At 43.5% G+C, this 26919-nt stretch overlaps 2 protein-coding genes and 1 long non-coding RNA gene across 3 annotated transcripts in view; 1 reads left to right on the top strand and 2 right to left on the bottom strand.

The window, feature by feature from the left end:
* Window positions 1-10024, bottom strand: part of LOC142256432 (phospholipid-transporting ATPase IC-like) — a 165482-nt gene extending 155458 nt beyond the window's left edge. Inside the window, exon 1 of the mRNA XM_075328118.1 lies at window positions 10010-10024. The gene's annotated coding sequence lies outside the window, so the exon portion shown is untranslated. The remainder of the gene's footprint in view (window positions 1-10009) is intronic.
* A 153-nt stretch (window positions 10025-10177) lies between these two features.
* Window positions 10178-26919, top strand: part of LOC142256428 (uncharacterized) — a 104316-nt gene continuing 87574 nt past the window's right edge. Inside the window, exon 1 of the long non-coding RNA XR_012727524.1 lies at window positions 10178-10202. This is a non-coding gene — a long non-coding RNA (uncharacterized LOC142256428). The remainder of the gene's footprint in view (window positions 10203-26919) is intronic.
* Window positions 17811-26919, bottom strand: part of LOC142256418 (phospholipid-transporting ATPase IC-like) — a 112286-nt gene continuing 103177 nt past the window's right edge. Inside the window, exons 23-28 of the mRNA XM_075328101.1 lie at window positions 26184-26407; window positions 22410-22493; window positions 21958-22203; window positions 20173-20311; window positions 19867-19997; window positions 17811-18504 (exon numbers count right to left, since the gene is read on the bottom strand). Of these exons, the coding sequence (XP_075184216.1) occupies window positions 18274-18504; window positions 19867-19997; window positions 20173-20311; window positions 21958-22203; window positions 22410-22493; window positions 26184-26407 (1055 nt within the window). The 3' untranslated portion in view covers window positions 17811-18273. The remainder of the gene's footprint in view (window positions 18505-19866; window positions 19998-20172; window positions 20312-21957; window positions 22204-22409; window positions 22494-26183; window positions 26408-26919) is intronic.

Here is a 26919-nt window from a genome sequence, read left to right as displayed (position 1 = left end):
GGCTACACCAAAGCCAATAAAACCCTAGTCACCCCCCCCAGGGTAGGAAAGGCACACCAGTGGCCAGGACCAGGCAGAAAGGAAACGCCCACCTAGAGGTCTAGAGAACCCGGGGCGGGAAAAGTGCAGTTTTCTGTTTGAAGTTTAGTTGAGCTGAGTTGGAGGAGAGAGGAGAAAGTCAAGTTCAAGTGAAGCCAGAGAGGAAAGGCGTCGGGGTTGGAGCCCCGGCGTGCTGGCTAGGTGGCAGACGGTGGTCCGTGTCTGTTAGGAGACAGGAAGACGGCTACTGGAGATCCGAGGTGGACCGGGACAGGGTAGGAGCCCGCCGGAACCAACACCGGAGAACCGAAACCGTGCACAGAGGGGGTACCTGGACCCTGAAGCAGAGATCGGAACCACCTACTTTGTTAATTAACCAGTTGAGGACAGGATTACAGGTTCTGTCCCACCCAAAGTCCCAAAAGCAGACCAGCAGCCCAATGCGGGGGATAGGGCATCCGCCAGGGCCCCTTTAGATCCCACGGGTCAGCGTCTGCGGGCAAGGCTCCCACCCATAGTTTGGGAGCGGACTCCCGTGTTCTATACTGAGAAGTCCAAGGAGAACTAAGAATAGTGCAGAAGAAAGTGACACAGACCATTACCCCGGGTGAGGGACCAGAATACCGCCTGTTGTTACAGGGAATGTGCTGTGCTCTGGATCATGCCTTATCCCAAGCTTTCTCCATTCTTTGTTCTTCCGGTGCAGGTTGATCTTAGTTTCATCCGTACACAGAAGCTTCTCTATAACTTGGCAGCTTCTTTAGATGATTTTTGGCAACGTCTAATCCGGCCTTTCTATTTTCAGGCTGATTAATGGTTTGGACCTTGTGGTGACCCCTCTGTATTTGCTCTCATGAAGTCTTCTCTTTATGGTGGACTTAGATAGAGAAACCCTGTTTTCGTAGAGTGTGTTCTTCTCTTTGGTGGTTGTTGTTTTTTCTTCGTCATTGAAAGGATTCTGTGATCATCCACCACTGTTGTCTTACAGGGACGTCCAGGTCTTTATGAGTTCCCAAGCTCACCAGAATGTACCAAACAGTTGATTTGACCTAACATTTCTCATATCTCTCTGATTTCTTCTATTTTTTTCAGCCTAATGATGTTCTTCTCCTCCATTGAGAGCTTCTTTTACCGCATGTTATGGGTTCAGAGCAACAGTGTCATGATCCAGGCCTGGCTCTGCCGTCGCTGAGTCATTGCTGGTACTCCTTTTCAAGGTTCCAGGTCATGAGGGGTTAATCCTTGCTGCCTCGCTCTGATTGACTGGCCGCTATATCCTGGCGCTGCACCACCTGTGCTTCACCAGTGGTATTTTCGGCTCAGCTGTGTTACGTTGCTGTGAGTGACCTGTGTTCTGTCCTGTCATGTTCTGACCTCCGTCTCCCCCCCGACCCAATCTGACCTCTGTCTCCCGCCTGAACCTACCTGATCTATGTCTCCCGACTTGTTCTGGTCTCCACCTCTGTTCATTCGTCCCTTTGCCTATTGCCTGACATCTGACCTATGTCCCATTCCAGTTCTCATCCCCAGTTTCCCCGCTCCTGTTTGTTGGATTTCCTGCCTCCTGACCTTTTGCCTATCATCTGACCATGCTTTGCCTTCTCTTGTACTTTTGATGAGACCTCCTGTTGCAGACCCGGCTTGCTGACTACTCTACTGCCCTCTAGCAGGCTTGCCAGTTTACTGGTCACTGTTGTGGGCTTCAGTGCTTCTCTTCGGGTCAGCGTTGCATTATTCCAGGCTTGTTTATTACCCTATCGCCCCCTAGTGGTTTGTCTGCTAACTACTCCCTGAGACTACACTCTAGTCAGCTTCAGTGTCTCCTCAGTACAGCGTGACAAACAGCTTCCAAATGTAAATACCACACCCGGAATCAGCTCCAGACCTTTTACCTGCTTAATCGATTATGGATTAACAAGGGAATGCAGCCTACTAAAGCATGTCAAATAATTGTTCAATTACTTTTAGTTCCATGAAAAAGAGTTAGCTTCATATTAAAGAGCTGTAATTCTTAAACTCTTACTCCAGTTAGGATGTGAATACCCTCAAATTAAAGCTGAGTCGGCCCTTTAAGACGAGATTTATTATACAACTGTATCTGGAATATGTTTTGATGAACAGCCAAAAATTCCAAAACTTGTGTCACTGCCCAAATATTTCTAGATCTAACTGTATACACTGAAGATCATTGATTACAGCTCCTGATGACCATGATTCTGCAGATACAGATAGGTGATCTGAACAAGGGTGAGTTGGCAGGGAAAATTCAGGAATTTGGCAGCCGATAAAATTTTATAAGAGTATATATTAAAAAAAACTTTGCAAAGTAAAACATTATTCTTCCCTTTAACTATAACATACTATCAGGTCTTCATTATACTAATGCCCATATATCTTACACATTTCTGAGCTCCAGGCGCCAATGGTTGAGCGCTTCTATGCATATTCATATCAGAGATCACTTACTGAAGAAGACAAAGGAGCGGCTGTCAGTGACCGCCGGCTTCCTCATCCAGAGGCATTCCTCCACGCAGCCTGGTTATACAACATGTTTTTAAAGGTGGCCATACATTTTAGAGAAATGTCAGCTAAACCTGCAGCTGTTTTCCCGACTGGCCAACTGTGAGCTAAATATACGCTTTCCATGCCATTGGATCTCCAAATTAAAAAGATTTTTTTTACAAGCACTTGGGAAATCAATACAGCGCACACCATCTGTGGTGTACTGAAAGTTTCTGATTTATTGCATCATGTGATCAGTTTATATAGTACCCCAAACAAAGAAATAACTATGCACCAATAAGAGCCACAGGGGTGTGTGTAGAAATGAGAAACGTCCTCTTCATCAGTGTTACCTGAGCCCTATGACATCAGTTATAAGTCAAGATGGTTTCTATAAAAACAAAACTGATTGTATTCTCTCACACCAACCATTTATTCATACTTTACCCTGATAGCAGATAAAGGGATTGGGCTGATGGAATTCAGCATGCCCAATCCTTTGTTTCTCAGGGAAAATAAGCTGGCTACAGAGTTGCTTAGAGGTAACATATGTCCAGTAGCTGATTATTCCCTATCACATGCATGCTAGGCAAAATTGAGCATACTTATTTCACCCTTCCTGATTAAGTGGTCCTCGTTCATTAATCCATAATTCCAAAAAGGTAGCACCTCCTTGTCTGCTGTGGAGTCAGAAAACCTCCCAGGACCTGTCATACCTGTCCAAAATCTTGTAAATTTCTTCACCCATGGAGGTGAGAATGGGATAAGTGGAATATGGCTTAAGTAAGGGGGCATTTGTCTACTGCAAATATTTCCTTGGAAATGTGGGAAGAATGCTCTTTATATGATAGCAAAATGCTCCAAAACCTGGAGCTTCCTCAATTATCCCAGCCATCAGAACACAAGAAATTGCACTTTACACATGACCTTATTATACATATGACAGGTGGTGACCAGAAGAAAATGAGGAACTACAGCTCCTGATGATCATGATTCTGCATCTTGTATAATGTGGGGAACTATAGGCACAAAAAAACGAATTAAGGATCTGTACTGGGAGGAATTGGGACCACAAGGATCCGTACTGGGTGGAATGGGGACCACAATGATCTGTACTGGGTGGAATGGGGACCACAATGATCTGTACTGGGAGGAATGGGGACCACAAGGATCTGTATTGAGTGCAATGGGGAACACAAGGATCTGTACCGAGAGCAGTGGAGACCACTGGGATCTACACAGAGCAATGGGGACCTCAAGGATCTGTACTGTGAGCAATAAAGACCAGAAGGATCTGTACCGAAAGCAGTGGGGACCACAAGGATCTGTACTGGGAGCAGTGGGAACCACAAGGATCTGTACTGGGAGCAATGGGGACCAAAAGGCTCTGCACCAGGAGCAGTGGAGACCACAAGGATCTGTACCGGGAGCAGTGGGGACCACAAGGATCTGTACCTGGAGCAGTGGGGACCACAAGGACCTGTACCGGGAGCAGTGGGGACCACAAGGATCTGTACCGGGAGCAGTGGGGACCACAAGCATCTGTACCGGGAGCAGTGGGGACCACAAGGATCTGTACCGGGAGCAGTGGGGACCACAAGGATCTGTACCGGGAGCAGTGGGGACCACAAGGATCTGTACCGGGAGCAGTGGGGACCACAAGGATCTGTACCGGGAGCAGTGGGGACCACAAGGATCTGTACCGGGAGCAGTGGGGACCACAAGGATCTGTACCGGGAGCAGTGGAGACCACAAGGATCTGTACTGGGAGCAATGGGGACCATAAGGATCTACACTGGCAGCAGTGGGGACCACAAGGATCTGTACCGGGAGCAGTGGGGACCACAAGGATCTACACTGGCAGCAGTGGGGACCACAAGGATCTACACTGGCAGCAGTGGAGACCACAAGGATCAATCTTAGGATAACTTCTTAGTAATCTTTTTTTTAACTGAGCTTTATAATACAATATTACAAAACAATCTGAAAAAGATGTCAGAATGGGCAGATACTTGGCAAATGAGATTTAATGTTGATAAATGTAAAGTAATGCACCTAGGACGGAGTAATCCTATAGCTGCGTATACATTAAATGGAAGTAAACTCGGGACTACAGAACAGGAGAAGGACTTGGGTATTCTCATTACAAATAAGCTGAGCAGCAGCACTCAATGTCAGGCAGCAGCTGCTAAAGCAAACAAGATTTTAGATCCTGTAATCCCAACGTATTGTTACCCCTCTATAAATCACTTTTGAGGCTACATCTGGAATATGGGATCCAGTTTTGGGCTCCACATTTTAGAAAGGACATTCAGAAGTTACAGTCAGTTCAAAGGTGACAACTAGATAATTACAAGGAATGGAGGCCGCCCGTATTATGAGAGGTTGGAAGAGATGGGCTTGTTTAGCTTAGAAAAAAGACGTCTCAGAGGAGTTCTCATTTATATTTGTCAATACAAAGGACTTACATTCCTTCCAAAGACCTTCCTAAGGACCGGGGGCACTCATTACGGGTGGAAGAAAGGAGATCCCAGCAGCTAAATAGGAAAGGGTTCTTTACAGTTAGAGTAGTCAGACTGTGGAATGTCCTAATAGAGGTAGTAATGGCAGATACTATATCAGTATATATGTATGTATAACAGAGCTGGAGACTTTTCTCACAACCAAAAACATTGTGGGTTATATGTGACGCCCTGGATCCCAGGGGTTACAGCATAACATCACATACACACACCCCCTCCCCTGGTCAGGAACACCGGTCAAACAAAACCCCTGTTGCCTCCCTCCAGGGTCTGATGTCCACACCAGGTGGGGTGGAGCCAGGTGGTTGGCCCCACCCACCGAGGAGTTCACAGGCCTGGAGGCGGGAAAAGACAGCAGATGGTAGTAGACCGTGAAAGTGAGAGGAGTAAAACTGTGTGTGTGTCTGGGTCGGAGCCCAGGCACAATCAGCAAGGTCGGCAGACGGTGGTGGCCGTCTGCAGGAGTTGGCGGAAGTCAGCGGAACCGTAGGACCGGGGTCGGGCGGTGGCCCGCCGGTACCGAACCGGGGAGCAGATTGAAACCAAGCACCAAGGCAGGGTACTCAGAGCCCAACTAGACTCGGAAGCCGCCGTAAAGGTCAAATTCTCTGATTGCGGTCTGGACCTCAGGGGTTCATTCCCAACCAAGTCCCGTCAGAAGGCAACCGCCCAACCCGTCCGGATAAGCGCCACCGCCAACGGCCAGAGATCCAAGGGCCAGCGCCTGTGGGCAAAACGGGCTCTCCCGACACGTACAAGGCAGGGAGCGGACTACCCGTGGGAAGCCATAGGAGTCAAACACTTACACATAGGTGCAGGGAATGACAGCCACCATCAACCCGTCCGGGGAGAGTGAAGACACCGCAGCCGACTGCGGGTTCCGTCCATCCAGCCATTTGGTTTACCAGAGACTCTGTTCTTGTCTACCTGAGTGAGTACATCAGTGCCATCCGGCACCGCGCTGCACCGCAACGTCGCACCCGCGTCCACACTGCCTCCCCGCATTGGCACCTGCACCTATCCCTCCTCTCTACTCCCCAACCGGGGCCCCGGAATCAACAGCCCCTACCCACGGAGGGGTCAACACCTTAGGTGCTCTCCGCCATCACTCCCGGGATCCCCCGTCACCAGCAGCGGTGGTGCCCACCATCACCACAACCCGTGGGTGGCATCACAACCGACATCCCACCACCAAACCTCCCCATTTCACTCGTGGGCGAGGAGGCGCTGCTCGAGTCCCCGGGTCTGGCCCCACGCTCGAGCCACCGAGGAGCAGAAGCACCGGACCCGAGCGCCAGCGAACCCCCAGGCGAGCGGATTTCCCAACCCCTCCGCCCGCGACATATACACAATCTAGTGACAGAGAATGTAGAACTGGTGGAGGAATGGTGAACTTAATGGACCCAAGTCTTAACCTATGTAACTATATCACAATGTGACTGTAGTCAGAAGTTTTACTTTTCTGCTTTGGGCAAGAAATTACTAACTCAACATAAGTCAAATCCAGACTGACAAGAAACTGATGAAAAGCTGTAAAGCGTGGCACAGGAGGACAATAAACTTACTGATGTCAATGGGTCCAACAGGGAAAAGCGAAGTGAAGCCAAGAAAGGAAAAAGAACCAAGCTCCTTTCCTAGGTCTCGTGATCACCGGGGATGCTCGTAAAAGGTCAGACCCTGACAGTGTGTACTAACCAAACTCTAATAGATCAAACCGCAGACTGAGTCTACATCATTGTACTTATCCAGGCTGGTACATGTACCAGAAGGAGGTGTAGTTAGGGGCATGTGTGCAGGGTGCGGAATGACTGGGGGTACCAATGAGCCACTTTGCTCCGATCTGAATCTTTCAATACAGGATAAGGGCAGCAAACTGATACTATGCGCCAAATGAAGAAAAGACTGTGGATGGCTTTGGTTATGGCAGGCGCCAGCACCTATTGGGCCTGAGCAAGTGCCAGACCCCAAGAACCTAGAGGACCCATTCTGCCCAGGATGAATGTGCACAGTCAGCCGGAGCCTGAGTCTATCTGCATTAATCCCACCAGCCCTAGATGCCTCAGTCAATTGTCACAGAGAGAATTAAGAGATTGGAAATGGAGGAAGGAGTCCTTTCCGATGCCCATTGACATCCCCTTGTCCCAGGGTAATACGATTGTGGGATGCTGACCCATAGTCATCCAAGGACTCAGAATGGTGACGTGTTTCACTGCACTGCTGGAAATAAAGTAATAGTCAAGTATGGAAAATTCATAAGGGGTGGTTTATTCTAATTGTTTCTAAGTGATCTTCACTTCTTCCTCAGGAAAATTACTAAGGAATTTATTCTATGTGTTTCGAAGTGATACTCGCTTCTTCCTCAGGAAAGTCATTAAGGAGTTTATTCTACACGTTTCAAAGTGATCCTCACTTCTTCCTCAGGAAAGTCATTAAGGAGTTTATTCTACGCGTTTCAAAGTGATCCTCACTTCTTCCCCATGAAAGTCACAAAGGAGTTTATTCTATGTATTTTGAAGTGATCCTCACTTCTTCATCAGGAAACCCACGAAGGAGTTTATTCTACGCGTTTCAAAGTGATCCTGACTTCTTCCCCAGGAAAGTCACAAAGGAGTTTATTCTATGTATTTTGAAGTGATCCTCACTTCTTCCTCAGGAAAGTCACAAAGGAGATTATACGCGTTTCGAAGTGATCCTGACTTCGTCCTCAAGAAACCCACGAGGAGTTTATTCTACATGTTTGAAAGTAACTTGGTGGCTTTCCTGAGGCAGAAGTGAGGATCACTTCGAAACGAGTAGAATAAACAACCCTTTATGCATTTTCTACACATTGGCTATTCCTTTATTTCCAGCAGTAAAGTGAAAAACTGCATCATTATTCTGTATGCTTTCCTGAGGATGAAGTGAAGTTCACTTTGAAATGCATAGAATAAACTCCTTGGTGGTTTTGTGACAACTATAAAAGGCGAGCAATCACCCCTATTAAATATATCAAATAAGTCCCTATTTGCACTTGTTTATCCACAATGGTTTGTTGAATGATGGTCATGTAGCATCTGAGGAGGCCTCCTAAAGACCAACGTCTGCCATCTTTGAACACCCGTGGCTGAGCTTTATAGAGCAGTTATTTTACACTACGCGCAATATTGCAGTGCATTGTACAAGCTTTCAAGTGATCACAGTTTCCAATGTACAAAAAATAAAAATAAATACAAGATCATATTACCCTTTTATAGTAACATAGCTAAATTAGAAAAAAATACTTTATGACTTGGTGCATAACTATTTGAATTAACAATAAAATAATATATTTATTTCATATGGACATGGAATAACATGGAAAAAATATAGAAATGGCAGAATTGGTGTTTTTCGGTCATCTCGTCCTCCAGAAAATAAAATAAAATAAGATTAGAAAGTCATATGGACCTTAAAATGATACTAATAAAAAAAAGTAGCTCATAACACCAAAAAAAATATTATTATTAATAATAATAAAATATAAAGATCAAAAAGTCATATGGACCTTAAAATGGTACAAATAAAAAAGTAGCTCATAACATAAAAACATAAAAAATATAAATAATAATAATAAAATATAAAGATCAGAAAGTCATATGGACCTTAAAATGGTACTAATAATAAAAGGTAGGTCATAACACACAGACAAATAAAAAAACAAAAAAAAAAATAATAAAATATAAAGATCAGAAAGTCATATGGACCTTAAAAATAGTACAAATAGGAAAGTAGCTCATGATAAGAAAATAAATAAAAAAATAATATATAAAGATCAGATAGTTATATGACCCTTAACATGGTACAAACAAAAAAAGTAGCTCATAGTCATAACACCCACACACATTATTATTATTAATAATAATAATATTATATAAAGATCAGAAAGTCACATGGACCTTAAAATGGTACAAATAAAAAAGTAGCTCATAACATAAAAACATAAAAAATATAAATAATAATAATAAAATATAAAGATCAGAAAGTCATATGGACCTTAAAATGGTACTAATAATAAAAGGTAGGTCATAACACACAGACAAATAAAAAAACAAAAAAAAAAATAATAATAAAATATAAAGATCAGAAAGTCATATGGACCTTAAAAATAGTACAAATAGGAAAGTAGCTCATGATAAGAAAATAAATAAAAAAATAATATATAAAGATCAGATAGTTATATGACCCTTAACATGGTACAAACAAAAAAAGTAGCTCATAGTCATAACACCCACACACATTATTATTATTATTAATAATAATAATAATATTATATAAAGATCGGAAAGTCACATGGACCTTAAAATGGTACAAATAAAAAGCAGCTCATAATAAAAAATAAATAAAAAAAAATGAAACAAAAAGATCAGAAAGTCATAATGACCCTAAAATATTACCGATAAAAACAGCAGCTGATAATGAAAAAAACCAACCAAACAATCCCTGATACAGAAATTTTAACCTAGAAATAAAAAAAAAAAAGTTATAGCTTTTTGGAAGTCGAAGAGGAGAACACAAAAGTGATGAGGGGGTCTCTGGATCCCCATAAACCTGGAGACTGTCCTGGCTGTGGTACAAATAATAAAGCATGTGTAATGTGTATATAAATAAATATATATATATATATATATATATATATATATATATATATATATATATATATATATTATATATATATAGAGTTTGCTTTTCTCCACTTTGTTGGTGCTCTAAAAATACTTTTTGGATTCTTCTGGTTGAGAAGTTTATGGACAGTTTGGAACAATGAGCAGGGCTGGGTGATAATTTCAGCTCACACTTTTTTGACTTTTCTTCGTCAGAATTAAACCTTAAGTTCTTCTTTTCGTACATCGGTGATACAGACACCACCAAGGATGACCCAACTGTCTTAGACTCCCCCAATATAAAGATGGAAATCCGCCAAGTCTTACCTTGAGAGTCCTCCCTGACGAGAAGTCCTGGAATAAGTAACACATCGGTCTGTAGACACTGGAAGGTGTGACCGTGAAGACTGATAACTGCTGTCCTCGTCAGGGATTGGGTGGACGATCGCGGTGACACCGACACAAACAAGTTCTACAGGATCATTCCTCGTACCTCGAGGTGAAGACAAGACGCCAACAGGTAGGGGAGCAGATTATATGCCGGACTCCAGTAAGGCTAAACACTCAGATCATATGGAGAGTGAAAAATATCTCAGACACTTTCTTTTTTTCTTTTTTTTTTTAAGGAAGGTTTCTTGCACAGTATTTTTTTTTAAAAATTCCACTGACTTTTTTAATCCTTTTCATTCTAAAAGGAATAGATAATAAAAGCTAAAAGATTTCTACTTCCCTTTCCTGCTTGATTCACTTTAGGATTTCCAAAATTTCAGTGGTGTTTTCCCCCCAAAAAAGTAGATTATTTAACAGCACGGAAAATACTAGTGGAATTTCGCTGCAGAAAATGTATTTAATTTAGAAACCCGCACCAAATAAACGTGTGAACCCAGCGTTATGTTCATATTGAATGTTGCGAAGGGAATTTTTCAGACTGAAAAAAACCTAAAAAAAATCAAGTTTTTATACTAAGGTTTTTTGTTTGCTATGTATAACAAATGTATAACAAAGAAATAAAAAAATAGTTCAAAACAGTGTCACATCTTATACGGGGCACAAACTATCAGTGATAGAGTTCAAGTTATCTAAAACTCAGTGTGAACATACCCCAAAGGCAGTATTCACACTGACTTTTTGGAGGAGGTTTTTTTTTGTTTTGTTTTTTTTTAGCTGATCCTCTCCAAAATTCAAAGAAAATCGAGTTGGAAAACTTTTCCTATTCACTTAAGTGGGGAATCCATGTTGCTGTTCATGAGCTGTTGGAGGGTTTTTTTTTGCAAATACTCTCCAAAATGTTCCTGAAAAAAAAAAAAATAATACTGTTTGAAACAGTTGAAAAACGTTTCCCATTTATTTCTGTCGGAAATTCACCTTGCTGTTCATGAGGGTTTTTTCAGTTGTTTTTCCCCCTCTGAAGTGGTTTATAAACTTTCTTAACGCGGATTCTGATGGAAACCTCTTCAAATTAAGCAATGTAAAATCAAAATGCTGGAAAAAAAAAGCTTTTTAGGAGAGAAGTTTTTGTTTTCTTTTTTTTAGCAAATTCTCTTTAAAATCTTCCTGAAAAAAAAAAAAAATTAACTGTTCAAAACAGTTGAAAAACTTTTCCCATTCATTTCTGTGGCAAATTCACCTACTGTTCATAAGTTTTTTATATTTTTTTATCCGATCCTTTCCAAAATCCTCCAGGGAAAATGGTATAAAAGAGTTGGAAAACTTCTTTTACCTATTAATTTCAGGGAAAAATCAATGTTGCTGGGTTTTTGTTTGTTTGTTTTATTTTTTAGCAGATCCTCTCTGAAATCTTCCTGAAAAAATGGTACAAAAGAGTTGGAAAACGTTTCCTATTCACTTCAGTGGGAAATCCATGTTGCTTTTTTTTTTTTTTTTTTTTAAGCAAATCCTCTCCAAAATCTTCATGAAAAAAAAAATAAACCTGTTCAAAACAGTTGTAAAACTTTATCCCATTTGTTTGTCGGAAATTCACCTTGCTGTTCATGGGGGTTTGTTTTTTTCTGTTGTTTTTTTCCCCGATTGAGGTGGTTTATAGACTTCCGTGCGTTACTTCTTTAAAGCGGATTATGACGGAAACCTCTCCAAACTAAGCAGTGTAAAATGAAAAGGCTAAAAAAAACCCCAAAAAACTCTTTAAAAAAAATACTTAAAATGTCAAGGAAAAAAAACCTCCCAAAAAATAATGGTGTTTTCCTGAACTTTTTACTTGAAAATGTTTTTTTTGTATCCCTCAAACTCAAAGTGAACATATATTGGTGTGCCGCATGGTGTGAAATGCTGTTACGCTATGTGCACACATTGCAGATTTGGTTGCAGAAATTTCTAAACCAAATATGCATCTCCTGGCATGAAAATCACACTTTTTTTGCTGTGTTTTGCTGCTTGTTTATGCATTATTTCATTGCTTTCAATGAATGAAAACACAGTCAAAAACGCAGAAAGATTTGACATGCTGCAGATTTTTTTCTGCAACCAAATCTGCAAGGAAAAAATCCTGACCGTGTGCCCAAGACTTCAGGATTCTCATTGACTTTACTGACATCAGGATTTCCTTGCAGATTTTTTTTTAAAATATGCAAGCAAAAAAGCATGGAGACAAAAAGCAACGTGTGAACACAGCCTTAGGCTGTGTTCTCACACTGCGTTTTTTACCTGTGTTTTTGGTCTGTTTTTGCTGCAGAAATTTCTTGAGAAATTCTTGTAACCTTTCTGCAGACATTCCCCAGCAAAACCTATGGCAAAAACAATGAGCTGTGCGCACACTGCGTTTTTTTCTTAAGAAAATTCTTTCAGTAGATTTGTCGCGGGCGGAGGAGGGGACGCCGCGCTCTCCCACTGCTCGGGTCCGGCTGCCACGGTTGCTGCGGCCTGCTGCTGCTCGGTGGCTCAAGCGATGGGCCGGATCCTGGGGACTATAGCGGCGCTCCTCGCCCGTGAGTGAAAGGGGTTTGGTTGTGGGGATTGTTTATTGTCCGTGACGCCACCCACGGTTGTGGTGATTAAGTGTACACCACCGCTGCTCTGGCTGGGGATCCCGGGAGTGATGGTATGGAGCAGCCAGTTGTTGTGTTGCCCCTCCGTGGGTAGGGATTGGTGATCCCGGGGCCCAGTGATGGGGTGTTGGAATGGTGGGCAGGCGGGTAGGGGGCCTGTGGAGGTGCAGGGGCAGCGCTGTGCCATACGGCACTGAGGTACTCACTCAGCCAGTAAACACGACACAGTTCTCGGTAAACAAACGGCTGGTTGGACGGGTCCCTCAGACGGTTGCGCTGCTGATATCCCCTGCAGGTGACGGTGACGGTCTCTTCCCTGCACCTATGTGTTGTTGTTTGGTAGCGATTGGTTCCCACCGGTAACCCGCTCCCCAGCTTGGATATGAGCCGGAGGAGCTCCACTCTTGCCCGCAGGCGCTGGCCCTGGGAAACTGGTGCCTTGGCGGTGTCTCCCCTCTACGGTTGGACTGTTGTCTTCAAACGGGACTTGGTTGTTGGGAGACAGTCGTCCCCTTCACTGACGGATTTGGCAAATTATGGCGACTCCTAGCCTTGCCGTGATCCGAAAGGCCCCTGCCCTGGTGCTGACTAATCTTCGTATACCGCTCCGGTACCGCTGGGTCACCACCCGCCCACGGTCCTTTCGGCAACCTCCAGTCTCGCCTGCAGACGGTCACCGCCGTCTGCCAACCTTGCTGTCTCAGTCCGGGGCACACACCCGGACTAACTTCAGGCTTCTGCTGTCACTTTCTCTGTTGCTCTTACTTTGGCTCCTCTACCACTTCACTTCACTTCCTTTCACTTTCAAGTCTAACACTCATCTTCACTCCTCACTCTAGCTCTTCCCTGAGCTAACTGCCTGGTTTTCCCGCCTCCAGAGCTGTGAACTCCTCGGTGGGTGGAGCCAACCACCTAGCCCACCCCCTGGTGTGGACACCAGCTCCTGGAGGAAGGCAACAAGGATTTCTGTTTTGACTTCGGTGTGCCTGCAGGGAATGTGGGGTGCGTGTGGTGTTGTGACCTGTGACCCCTGGCTTGCCCAGGGCGTCACAGATTTTCTTAAGAAAAAGAATGAGCATGTCACTTCTTTTCTGCAGCTATTTGCGTTATTTGCCATAGATAATTGGCACAATAACACAGGGAGCAACCAGCTGTAAAAACGCACCAAAAACGCACCGAAAACGCGGCAAAAACGCAGGTGCACTAATCCTTCACTCTTAAGAAATTTCTTAAGAAAAATAATTTTTCTAGTGTGAACATAGCCTTAAGGGTATGCTCACACAGGACTTTTTTTGGAAAGTTTTCTTCCTGACCAAAACCCGGTCTTGTAGCAGGAAATTTCCTTTGAGTCATCTGCGTTTTGGGTGAGTTTTAGTGGCGGTTTTGGTGTGTTTTTTTCTACAAACTTGGTTGTATCAATGAAAAAACGTTGCAAAAACGCTGCAAATAATTGACATGCTCATTCTTTGAAATCTGCCGCAAAAACTCAGGTATTTGACAAAACAGGAAAAAAAATCTGCAGGTGTTTGTGTGTTTGCATAAGATTTCAGAAATCTCAGGCTTTGCTGGGACTGTAAAAAACATCTTTTAATTAGCATGGATTTGCATAAAACTAAGGCAAATCTGCAGCTAAAAAACGTAGCAAAAACTTACCAAAAAAGCCCTATGTGAACATAGACTTAAGGGTATGTGAGCACTGAGTATTTGGTGCAGAAATTTTCTGTATTAAAATTTGCACCTTCTGGCAGAAAAACACATCAAAACACACACTTTTTTTGGTGCGTTTTTGTGCAATGTGATTTTTTTTGTGAAATAATTTGCTGCAAGGGCTACAAAAGGCAGGGGAAAAAAATGCACAAACAGTTGCATGCTGCAGATTTTTATTCCTGCACCCAAATCTGCAAGGAAAAAAAAATAAGCAACGTGCGCACAGCACTTCAGTATTGTGATATATATACACCGACAAGAAAAAAAAAAAAAAACAGTCCGAGTATGAACTGACCCAAATACAACCACCTATATGCGTATGATGCTGAATACCCATCGTTTTTCCAGACAGGCATATATGAAGGCTGAAAAAAACTGCAGTCCTAATTTTATGCCAAAACAGCACCACACCAGTTCACAGGTCATGTGCAGTATAGCTCAACCCTATTCATTTCAATGGAGACTAACTAATACCAGACAAAACCTGTAGACAGTTGTGGCGCTGTATTTAGAAGAAAGCAGCAATGAAGACTAACTGTGCGCATTGGAAAACAAACACTGAGGAGGGTGAAGCTGGAGATACCAGACGCAGCCTTACCTGGTGTTTGCAGACATACGTTCAGTTTTACTGGTGTCAGGAAGAGTGTCTTAATTTACAGAAACAGCGCCACCCCATGGGCATGTTCTAGTATTGCAGTAATCAAGTGAATGAAGCGGAACCTTATTTTGTGGCCCCCATCGAAATAAGTGGAACTAATAGTTGCATTATGTATAGGAACTAGGTGTGTATATACTGTGTATGTATTTTTTTTTATAAATAAATATATTTATGTTTTTATATATATATATATATATATATATATATATATATTTTTATAAATATATATATATATATAAAAAAAAATATATATAAAAAAATATATATATATATATATATATATATAAATATAAATATATATATATATATATAAATATATATATATATATATATATATATAAATATATATATATTCAGTTTCATATATCTAATAACTGATAGACTGAGTAACATTTCTGGATTGAAATGAGGTTTATTGTACTAACAGAAAATGTGCAATCCGCATTTAAACAAAATTTGACCGGTGCAAAAGTATGGGCACCCTTAGCAATTTCTTGATTTGAACACTCCTAACTACTTTTTACTGACTTAATAAAGCACTAAATTGGTTTTGTAACCTCATTGAGCTTTGATCTTCATAGGCAGGTGTATCCAATCATGAGAAAAGGTATTTAAGGTGGCCACTTGCAAGTTGTTCCCCTATTTGAATCTCCTATGAAGAGTGGCATCATGGGCTCCTTAAAACAACTCTCAAATGATCTGAAAACAAAGATTATTCAACATAGTTGTTCAGGGGAAGGATACAAAAAGTTGTCTCAGAGATTTAAACTGTCAGTTTCCACTGTGAGGAACATAGTAAGGAAATGGAAGAACACAGGTACAGTTCTTGTTAAGCCCAGAAGTGGCAGGCCAAGAAAAATATCAGAAAGGCAGAGAAGAAGAATGGTGAGAACAGTCAAGGACAATCCACAGACCACCTCCAAAGACCTGCAGCATCATCTTGCTGCAGATGGTGTCAATGTGCATCGGTCAACAATACAGCGCACGTTGCACAAGGAGAAGCTGTATGGGAGAGTGATGCGAAAGAAGCCGTTTCTGCAAGCATGCCAGAAACAGAGTCGCCTGAGGTATGCAAAAGCACATTTGGACAAGCCAGTTACATTTTGGAAGACGGTCCTGTGGACTGATGAAACAAAGATTTGATTTGTTTGGTCATACATAAAGGCGTTATGCATGGAGGCAAAAAACACAGCATTCCAAGAAAAGCACTTGCTACCCACAGTAACATTTGGTGGAGGTTCCATCATGCTTTGGGGCTGTGTGGCCAATGCCGGCACCGGGAATCTTGTTAAAGTTGAGGGTCGCATGGATTCAACTCAGTATCAGCAGATTCTTGACAATAATGTGCAAGAATCAGTGACGAAAATGAAGTTATGCAGGGGATGGATATTTCAGCAAGACAATGATCCAAAACACCGCTCCAAATCTACTCAGGCATTCATGCAGAGGAACAATTACAATGTTCTGGAATGGCCATCCCAGTCCCCAGACCTGAATATCATTGAAAATCTGTGGGATGATGTGAAGCGGCTGTCCATGCTCGGCGACCATCAAACTTACCTGAACTGGAATTGTTTTGTAAACAGGAATGGTCAAATATACCTTCATCCAGGATCCAGGAACTCATTAAAAGCTACAGGAAGCGACTAGAGGCTGTGATTTTTGCAAAAGGAGGATCTACAAAATATTAATGTCACTTTTATGTTGAGGTGCCCATACTTATGCACCGGTCAAATTTTGTTTAAATGCAGATTACACATTTTCTGTTAGTACAATAAACCTCATTTCAATCCAGAAATATTACTCAGTCCATCAGTTATTAGATATATGAGACTGAAATAGCAAACACCCAAATTGTTATAAAGAAAAAAGGTTAACATTAATAGGGGTGCCTAAACCTTTTCATATGATTATATATATATATATATATATCTATATATTTATTATACACACATACAGTACATACATATGTGTGTATGTACGTGTGTGTGTGTATATATATATATATATATATATAGATATATATATATATATATCTATATATATATATATATATATATATACACACACACACACACACACATTATATATATATATACTGCATATATAGCCTGATTCATTATTGCATTTGCATCTGTCTATATTATGGTATTTTTAAGTCACTACATTTTTTAACTAATGTCCTCCAATTTCACCCTAGAGTGATTTTCTGCATATTTGGCATTTTTGCAAAAAGGTTTCAACATTTTAGCGGAAGATGTGACTTTTTGGTTTACATAGTGCAAAAAAAAAAAAAAAAGAAAAGAAAAAAAAGCTGAAAAGATAAAAATAAAGAGCACTTGATTTTGCAATTTTTTTGTGAAATAAGTCCACCATTTTGGCGAATTTAGCTTACAAAAAAAAAGTGACAAAACAAACAACACAAAACACAACTTGCAAAAGATGAGTCATGTATCAAGTGTTTAATTTTAATTCACCTGCAGCACCTCCGGAGGGGAAATTAATGGTTACATAATTCGAAAAGATAAAACTAGTTGTGTGTGTAACACAAGTATCAGCAAAAGCCAGTGCCTGGGCCCACCAGGGGATCCTCCGGTCCTCTGGTGGGCCAGTCCGACCCTGTGTAATGTGCACCATTTACCTTGAAAAACAGTTAAAAGAAAAAGGTTTTGGTACCATGTTTTTTTTTTACCTTGAAAAACAAGCATGTCTTGGAGAAATAAGCAAATCCACATAGGCGCTGCATTAAAGAAAATTATTTATTAACGACAAAAATAAACTTTTCCTACAGTTTTTATTACAGTTTATTAACAATATTAAATAATGCGAAGGCTAAAACGTAAACAATAGTTTCACATATTTCTCTGCTCGTAATAAAAAAAAAAAAAAAAAAGTCTCCCCCGGATGAGAGATATATAGTCCCGTCTGTTTACGGGCATTTAAAAAGGAGTTGTATAATGGCCACCAAACTTATGGCGCCCACCGTGGGAGAAAAATTGCAAATCTGTAAAGTCAGCGATTGGCTCCTCCTGAGGTGGACGAACTGATTGTACAAAAATGGATACTAAAAAATATTTGGTATCCAAAGTTCACAAAGCGAATAATCTCCAGGTTACATGTGCAGTCTGTATTGAGTCCTGAGCATGAAGAAGGTTTTATAAAAATATATACAAAAATCCTATGTGCAATAATTTCCATTAAAAAAAAGCCGTGTCAAGTATCCATCATATAGTTCCTGCCAACTGGATGTTTTCTGCTGCATTGGCCGCAAAGACGGCATTAATTGGAGTCCGTTTTTTGGGGATACTGCGTCCGGAGGCGATAAGATCAGCATATCCCCGCTGGTGAGAGAAAGCGTAGGCTGAGCGTCTACCGGAGGCGCCCCGCCTGATGGTGCTGACCCGCGGTCTCCACTGAGCTTCCTCAGTCTTAAATTTCTTGCGATTTTTCTGAATCTATGAAAGAAAAAAAAAAAAAAGTAAATGTCATCATGCTACTGACTATCAGACCAATCTACAGCAAGGTCACTTTCTTCTGGAAGATCAACACACTCTACTCCATCTGCTGTGTCATCTCTCCCATTAATTGCAGAGCCAAAAGTGTTCACTTTTGTTTCAAGTCATGACAATTGTATCAACTTATCAAAATGAAAGCTAGCAGTAATAGGGCTAGAAAAGGTCACTGCCTGCTGCAAAATAGAACACTCCACTCCAGCTGCTGTGCCATCCCTCCCATTAATTGCAGAGCCAAAAAAAAACATTCATTTTCTTTACACATCAAGACAATTGTACTTATTAAAATAAAAGCTAGTAGTAACAGGGCTAAAAAAAGGTCACTACCCGCTGCAAAATCAACACACTCCACTCCAGCTGCTCTCATCAATCATTAATTGCCAAGCCAAAACTCTTCACTTTGTTTTCGAGTCATGACAATTGTATCAACTTATAAAAATAAAAGCTAGTAGTAATAAGTCAAAAAAAGGTCACCGATTCCTGCAAAAATCAACACATTTCTCTCCTGCCATTTTCATCAGTCTCATGATCACAAGAGTCTTCCATTCTCTTCAACTACATTTCAATCCTTAGGACACACATAGGACTGTCCTTACTGCCCTCAGAGTTGACCTGGTCACTGCCTCCGCCAAGATCAAAACAGTAATTTTCTTCAGCTGTAAACTTTTTTCATCTTAATTTCTACAGTACGTTTTATCCCCATCTGTGTAATCACTTTGCCCCCATCAAATGCAGTCTACGCATCTACACCAGCATAATCACAAATTGATAGGTCACTGCCACCTACAAGATCAGTATACTCCTCACCCGCTGCTGCCTTCAATTCCATGACCTGCTGGCAAAGTGTATGATGTCCCCACTGACTAAGCAATTCTATTCTTATTAACATAATTCTACTGTATGATTGGACAGGTCACTGCCTCCTGCAAGATCAACACACTCCTCACCTACTGCTTTCAGCGAACTGCTAGGCAAAGTGTAATGTGTCATTCACTAAGTAACAACCCTATACTACTAACTAATTCTTTAGTATGATTGGACAGGTCACTGCCTCCTACAAGATCAACACACTCCTCACCTGCTGCTTTCATCATTTCTACAATCTTCTGGGCAAAGTGTAATGTGTCCGCCGACTAAGCAACAACCCTATACTTACTGACATAATTCTTCTGTATGATTGGACAGGTCACTGCCTCCTGCAAGATCATCACACTCCTACTCTGCTGCGATCATCACTTTCTCTTTGTTAGTGCAGCTTGTTACATCCCCATTCTCTAGAATTCTAGGCGGAGGTACAATACTTACTTTATCACTTTCTGATGGCTGCAAAATTTTGCTAAAGAACCTTATGGCAACAACAGGGAGTAGACACACCGCCACGGTGAGGATTATGGTCAGCCAGAGGTACGGCTGCCTGAGCGCATTCGGCGCTGCTCCTGTAATGCAAAAAGAGAGGTCAATAAACCCATAAAGTAACATTTCTATATACCGTACACCCTCAAGTAATATCCCCAGTACCCCTTCCACTTCCGTAAATCCCCATCCATTGGCCACTAGCTGAATCTGCTGGGTATATCCCACCAAACGTCCTATATGTAATGAACGACTCACCGGTGAATATGAATTTGGATGGGAACAGAACATGGATTCCGGCACTGTGCAGGTCAAACATTATCCCAAAGTAGATGGCAATGCTCCCGAACACGGAGAAGGCGTTCACAAAGGTCCAGTATGAGGTGTCCAGACCAATCTGGAAAATAGAAGGCACAACAGCCATATTGTACTAAGGTTTCCAGATTTTAGGGTTTATTATATTTAGTGGATGAAGCAAAGTTTACTGATCGCTCATCATTGGACCCTCTAAAATACCAGGGCTCAGGTGTGACTGCTCCCTCTGCGCCCCCCAGATGCTTAGAGCGGTTTCCTAAGGATACCTGAGAACACTACAATAGTGGGCCACCTCACACACAGAGCCCACCAAAGGCACGCCCAACAGGGCCCGCCAAGCGCACACCCAACAGGGCACGCCAAGGGCACGCCATATAGGGCCCACCGAACGCACGCCTAATAGAGCCCACCAAACGCACGCCTAATAGAGCCCACCAAACGCACGCCTAATAGAGCCCACCAAACGCACGCCTAATAGAGCCCATCAAACGCACGCCTAATAGAGCCCATCAAACGCACGCCTAATAGAGCCCATCAAACGCACGCCTAATAGAGCCCATCAAACGCACGCCTAATAGAGCCCACCAAACGCACGCCCAATAGTGCCCAAACGCACGCCCAATAGAACCAACAAAGCGCATGCCCAATAGGGCCAACAAAGTGCGAGCCCACCAAGCGCACGCCCAATAGAGCCCACCAAACGCACGCCCAATAGAGCCCAAACGCACGCCCAATAGGACCCACCAAGTGCACTCCCAACAGGGCCCACCAAGCGCACTCCCAACAGGGCCCACCAAGCGCACTCCCAACAGAACCAACAAAGTGCGAGCCCACCAAGCGCACGCCCAATAGAGCCCACCAAGGGCACGCCCAATAGAGCCCACCAAGGGCACGCCCAATAGAGCCCACCAAGGGCACGCCCAATAGAGCCCACCAAGGGCACGCCCAATAGAGCCCAAGGGCACGCCCAATAGAGCCAACCAAGGGCACACCCAATAGAGCCTACCAAGGGCACGCCCAATAGAGCCCACCAAGGGCACGCCCAATAGAGCCCACCAAGGGCACGCCCAATAGAGCCCACCAAGGGCACGCCCAATAGAGCCCACCAAGGGCACGCCCAATAGAGCCCACCAAGGGCACGCCCAATAGAGCCCACCAAGGGCACGCCCAATAGAGCCCACCAAGGGCACGCCCAATAGAGCCCACCAAGGGCACGCCCAATAGAGCCCAAGGGCACGCCCAATAGAGCCAACCAAGGGCACGCCCAATAGAGCCTACCAAGGGCACGCCCAATAGAGCCCACCAAGGGCACGCCCAATAGAGCCCACCAAGGGCACGCCCAATAGAGCCCACCAAGGGCACGCCCAATAGAGCCCACCAAGGGCACGCCCAATAGAGCCCACCAAGGGCACGCCCAATAGAGCCCACCAAGGGCACGCCCAATAGAGCCCACCAAGGGCACGCCCAATAGAGCCCACCAAGGGCACGCCCAATAGAGCCCACCAAGGGCACGCCCAATAGAGCCCACCAAGGGCACGCCCAATAGAGCCCACCAAGGGCACGCCCCCAATAGAGCCCACCAAGGGCACGCCCAATAGAGCCCACCAAGTGCACGCCCCCAATAGAGCCCAACAAGTGCACGCCCCCAATAGAGCCCACCAAGTGCACGCCCCCAATAGAGCCCACTAAACACACGCCCCGTAGATACTTTCTTTACATCGACTTTACCTGAAAGTTGACAGTGATGATAAGAGCCGTGGCTGTCGTAACCGCGAAGGACTGGTAATCCGATGGCGCCTCCCCGTCCTGCCCCATGGTTAGTAAGAAGGCTCCATATGGGATGAAGAAGATGATGAGGGAGGTCACCACGCCGTGGAACAGGCTCAGGAAGAACTTCTTGTAGTTAAATAACTGATCTTTTTGGCCGGGGATGTACAGACGTGGGAAGCGCAGACTCAGCTTATCACTGACATCCTGGAGGAAAAGAAAAAAACAGGCTCAAAAGACCAGAGAACCACACACGTAGTGCCAGAGATAAGGGGCTGCAAGGCATGACTGACACCGCTCATCTGTAGGGGTACAACAAGCTGATCAGATGGACCGACATAGCCAATCTGTGCCGGGGATACAGATCCATGGTGTACGGTCTATGGACACCAGTATAAACCAGTACAACTCACCTGATCCAAGAGGCCAACAAGAAGAACTGGGAGGCTGGTGTACAGGACGTTGTACAGCGCGATAAACCAATCTTCATACACCGTCTGCAAGAAGAGAGCGGTGATCGGGTGCCCAGCGTCATTACATATTACATATATGTGCTGATTAGATTATCGTGACTTCAATTCCAAATATTTATTGCACAATGGACCCTAATTAATGGAAACGATCCAATAACAGCAGCGCTCTGCTTTTACAAGCTCTTTAAAGATTGCTGGCTACAGAAGGAGTTATCTGAGAATCCTTCAGCGAGCTCCTTCTGACAGGGAGGTAACTTCTGGCCGTCTTTTTCGGAGATCCACTCTGGGACTACTTGAAAGTTGAGCTCAATTAATTGTTGTTTTATTGATTTATTAAATAAAATAATAAAAAAAAAATATGAAAATCAGAGAAATTTGCTTTTTCCTCCTCCAGGACTGATCGTTCAGCCTCAATTCAGGGGTAAAAATCTGTGTTCAGTGAAGATGGGTTTTACCATTACTGAGAGAGGAGACAGTGCTTTTATATTTCTATGGAGGGAGAGGAGCTAAAGGGAGAGACAGAGTCTGCTGCAGGTTCTCCATAGAACTTTATGAGCACCAGCTGTCACCATGTATTTCAGTAATGGGAAAGCCTGTGTTCATTAAAGATGTATTTTACCCCAGAATTGAGAACTTTTGAGATTAAACGATCATATCCAGGAGGAGAAAAGTAGACTTCTGTAATAAGATATATTACAAAGTTTTGTATTTTCCCCTGTACTAATGATGTAGCGATTAAGAGAACGGCTACTCTTTATCATGGTCATAAATGGACTCGTGGAGTTCAGAAATTGAGGACAGAGTTAGGCTATGCTCAAATTGCTTCTTTTCTGCAAGCAAACCTGCTCTCTTGGCAAGAAAAAAAATGGCAGATTTGCTGCCTTGTTGTTGCTGCATTTCTTGCCCGCCTTGTTGTTGCTGCATTTCTTGCCCGCCTTGCTGTTGCTGCATTTCTTGCCCGCCTTGCTGTTGCTGCATTTCTTGCCCGCCTTGTTGTTGCTGCATTTCTTGCCTGCCTTGCTGTTGCCGCATTTCTTGCCCGCCCTGCTGTTGCTGCATTTCTTGCCCGCCCTGCTGTTGCTGCATTTCTTGGCCGCCTTGTTGCTGCTGCATTTCTTGGCCGCCTTGTTGCTGCTGCATTTCTTGGCCGCCTTGTTGCTGCTGCATTTCTTGGCCGCCTTGTTGCTGCTGCATTTCTTGGCCGCCTTGTTGCTGCTGCATTTCTTGGCCGCCTTGTTGCTGCTGCATTTCTTGGCCGCCTTGTTGCTGCTGCATTTCTTGGCCGCCTTGTTGCTGCTGCATTTCTTGGCCGCCTTGTTGCTGCTGCATTTCTTGGCCGCCTTGTTGTTGCTGCATTTCTTGGCCGCCTTGTTGTTGCTGCATTTCTTGGCCGCCTTGTTGTTGCTGCATTTCTTGGCCGCCTTGTTGCTGCATTTCTTGGCCGCCTTGTTGTTTGCTGCATTTCTTGGCCGCCTTGTTGTTGCTGCATTTCTTGGCCGCCTTGTTGTTGCTGCATTTCTTGGCTGCCTTGTTGTTGCTGCATTTCTTGCCCGCCTTGTTGTTGCTGCATTTCTTGCCCGCCTTGTTGTTGCTGCATTTCTTGCCCGCCTTGCTGTTGCTGCATTTCTTGCCCGCCTTGTTGTTGCTGCATTTCTTGCCTGCCTTGCTGTTGCTGCATTTCTTGCCCGCCCTGCTGTTGCTGCATTTCTTGCCCGCCCTGCTGTTGCTGCATTTCTTGGCCGCCTTGTTTCTGCTGCATTTCTTGGCCGCCTTGTTGCTGCTGCATTTCTTGGCCGCCTTGTTGCTGCTGCATTTCTTGGCCGCCTTGTTGCTGCTGCATTTCTTGGCCGCCTTGTTGCTGCTGCATTTCTTGGCCGCCTTGTTGCTGCTGCATTTCTTGGCCGCCTTGTTGCTGCTGCATTTCTTGGCCGCCTTGTTGCTGCTGCATTTCTTGGCCGCCTTGTTGTTGCTGCATTTCTTGGCCGCCTTGTTGTTGCTGCATTTCTTGGCCGCCTTGTTGTTGCTGCATTTCTTGGCCGCCTTGTTGTTGCTGCATTTCTTGGCCGCCTTGTTGTTTGCTGCATTTCTTGGCCGCCTTGTTGTTGCTGCATTTCTTGGCCGCCTTGTTGTTGCTTTTTTTGCTGCCTTTGGACTCATGCGCACGTTGCGTACTGACATGCATTTCCGCTGGTTATTGCACTGCAGCGTAAATGCATGCGTCCTGCGTCCCCTGCACAATGTAGATTGTGCATGAGACGTGCACACGTTGCTTTTATCAACGCAGCAATTTGGATGCTAAAATTTTGATACAAAAACGTGCGTTCACAAAATGAGCATGTCAATTATTCCGTGCACTTTGGATGCAGCTCCCGCTCTGTCTATGGTGGGGGCAGCAGCCATAGCGCATGAAAACGGCTTTTTAAATTAAAAAGAAAAAAAAAACAACAAAAAACTGCATTCATTATGTAGTCTTTCTGCAGGGTCTCATTTGTGTACAGAACAGGTTTACATAAAATTCGTTTCATTCACTTCAAAAGCAGCAGGAGATTTCTGAAATCTCATGGGTTTTGCTGGTGTTGGAAAAAGCACCTAATCATTTGCATTAATTTATAGTAAAAAAAGCAGCAAAACCGCAACATGTGAACTCAGTCTTCGACCATATTTATTATTCATTTTTATATTATTATATTTAAAAGTTAAAAGTAAAAGCATGCTCTTTTTTTAATCACAAACTTTATTTTGGCTCGCGGTGGCCGAACGTTCAGCTGAGCGCCCGGCCGTCGGCAAGTGACAGCGCTCAGCTGATCACCCGGCGGCCGGCTGCAGGGAGCGATCAGCTTATCACCCGGCGGCCGGCTGCAGGGAGCGATCAGCTTATCACCCGGCGGCCGGCAAGTGACAGTGCTCAGCTGATCACCCGGCGGTCGGCTGCAGGGAGCGATCATCAAAACGGATTCTGTTTTGCAGCATCCGTTGCATCCGTTGTGCCACTATATGCAACACATCCGTTGCATCCGTTACACAACGCAATGCAACGGATACCGTTCAACGCAAATGTGAAACTAGCCTAAGTTAACTCAATCTGCAGCCAGAAACAAAACTTGTAAAAACTAAAAAGTGCAAACATTTTTTTTACTCAATTCTGAAATGATCTTTAATCCAAAACACATGCATTTGTGAAAAAAATAGTGCAATTTAAATTGTATTAAAGAAAAAAAATATATATTAATGGCTGCATAAAATAAAAAAAAAAAAAAAAAAAAAAAACACATTTAGGAAGTTTTATAATATTTTTTTTTTTTTTTTACTGAGTGTGTTAACCCCTTAAAAACCAAGGCAATTTTGGAATTCCAGTATCAAATCAAAACATGATAATTTGACTCCTGGTTATTACACACTTTGTTCTACAATTTCTGTATCCGCACTTCAGACTTTCAGATGGACATTTAATTAGAGAATAAATAATGCGGATTTGACATCGTTCATCTCTACCAGCCCTTAAAGGGGTTGTAAAGATCTAAAAAACATGGTCACATTTTTCCAGAAACAGCGCCACACTTGTCCACAGGTCGTGTGTGGTATTGCAGCTTTGTTCTATTCACTTCAATGAAGCAGATTTTGCCAATAATCACGTTTTTTTGAAAAAAGAAGAAAAAATATAACAAACATGGTTTCTATCTATATAAGGATCCATATAAAGGATGTGCCACTTACCTGAGCAGAAAATCCATTGAAGAATGAATACCAGAAATGGACCAATGTAAACGCAAAATTCTTGTAGAAGAAAAAGCTCAGGAACTTGCACATGCGGATGTAGGACCAGCGGCCGTGGACCAGGATGAGTCTCTGGAGGTATCGGAACTGAGCGAAGGAGTAGTCGCTGGACATGACGGCCTGCATCCCCTCCTGTCCACTGATACCGACGCCGATATGGGCAGCTGCCAGAGACAAGAGATGTGGGTGATAAAGTCTGACCAGGGGCCGATCTGTCATTGTCCAATTATGCAGAGATATACCAAATGGCGTAGCTAGAGTTTGATGGGCACCGATGCACAGTTTGAACCTGCCCCCCCCCGCCCCCTAACTGTACACTGACACTTGGGGTACGGGATAATGAGGCTAACACTCTGGGTACGGGATAGTGTCGCTGACACTTGGCTCTTTCCGACAGCACCCAGGTTTCCCATGGTCTGAAATCTCTCTATCAGCACCCAGCTTTCCTATGTTCGCATATCCATCTTGTCCTCAGCACATAGCTTCCCCATGCTCTGCTATACATCTTTCCCTCAGCACCCCGCTTTCTCATATCAGAGCATGGGAAAGCTGGGTGCTGAGGGAAAGATGTATAGCAGAGCATGGGAAAGCTGGGTGCTGAGAGAAGATGTACAGCAGAGCATGGGGAAGCAGGGTGCTAAGGGAAAGATAAATAGCAGAGCATGGGAAAGCTGGG

The sequence above is a fragment of the Anomaloglossus baeobatrachus genome, chromosome 1, assembly GCF_048569485.1.
Source record: "Anomaloglossus baeobatrachus isolate aAnoBae1 chromosome 1, aAnoBae1.hap1, whole genome shotgun sequence".
Lineage (NCBI taxonomy): Eukaryota > Metazoa > Chordata > Amphibia > Anura > Aromobatidae > Anomaloglossus > Anomaloglossus baeobatrachus.
This window is presented reverse-complemented; position numbering and strand designations above follow the sequence as displayed.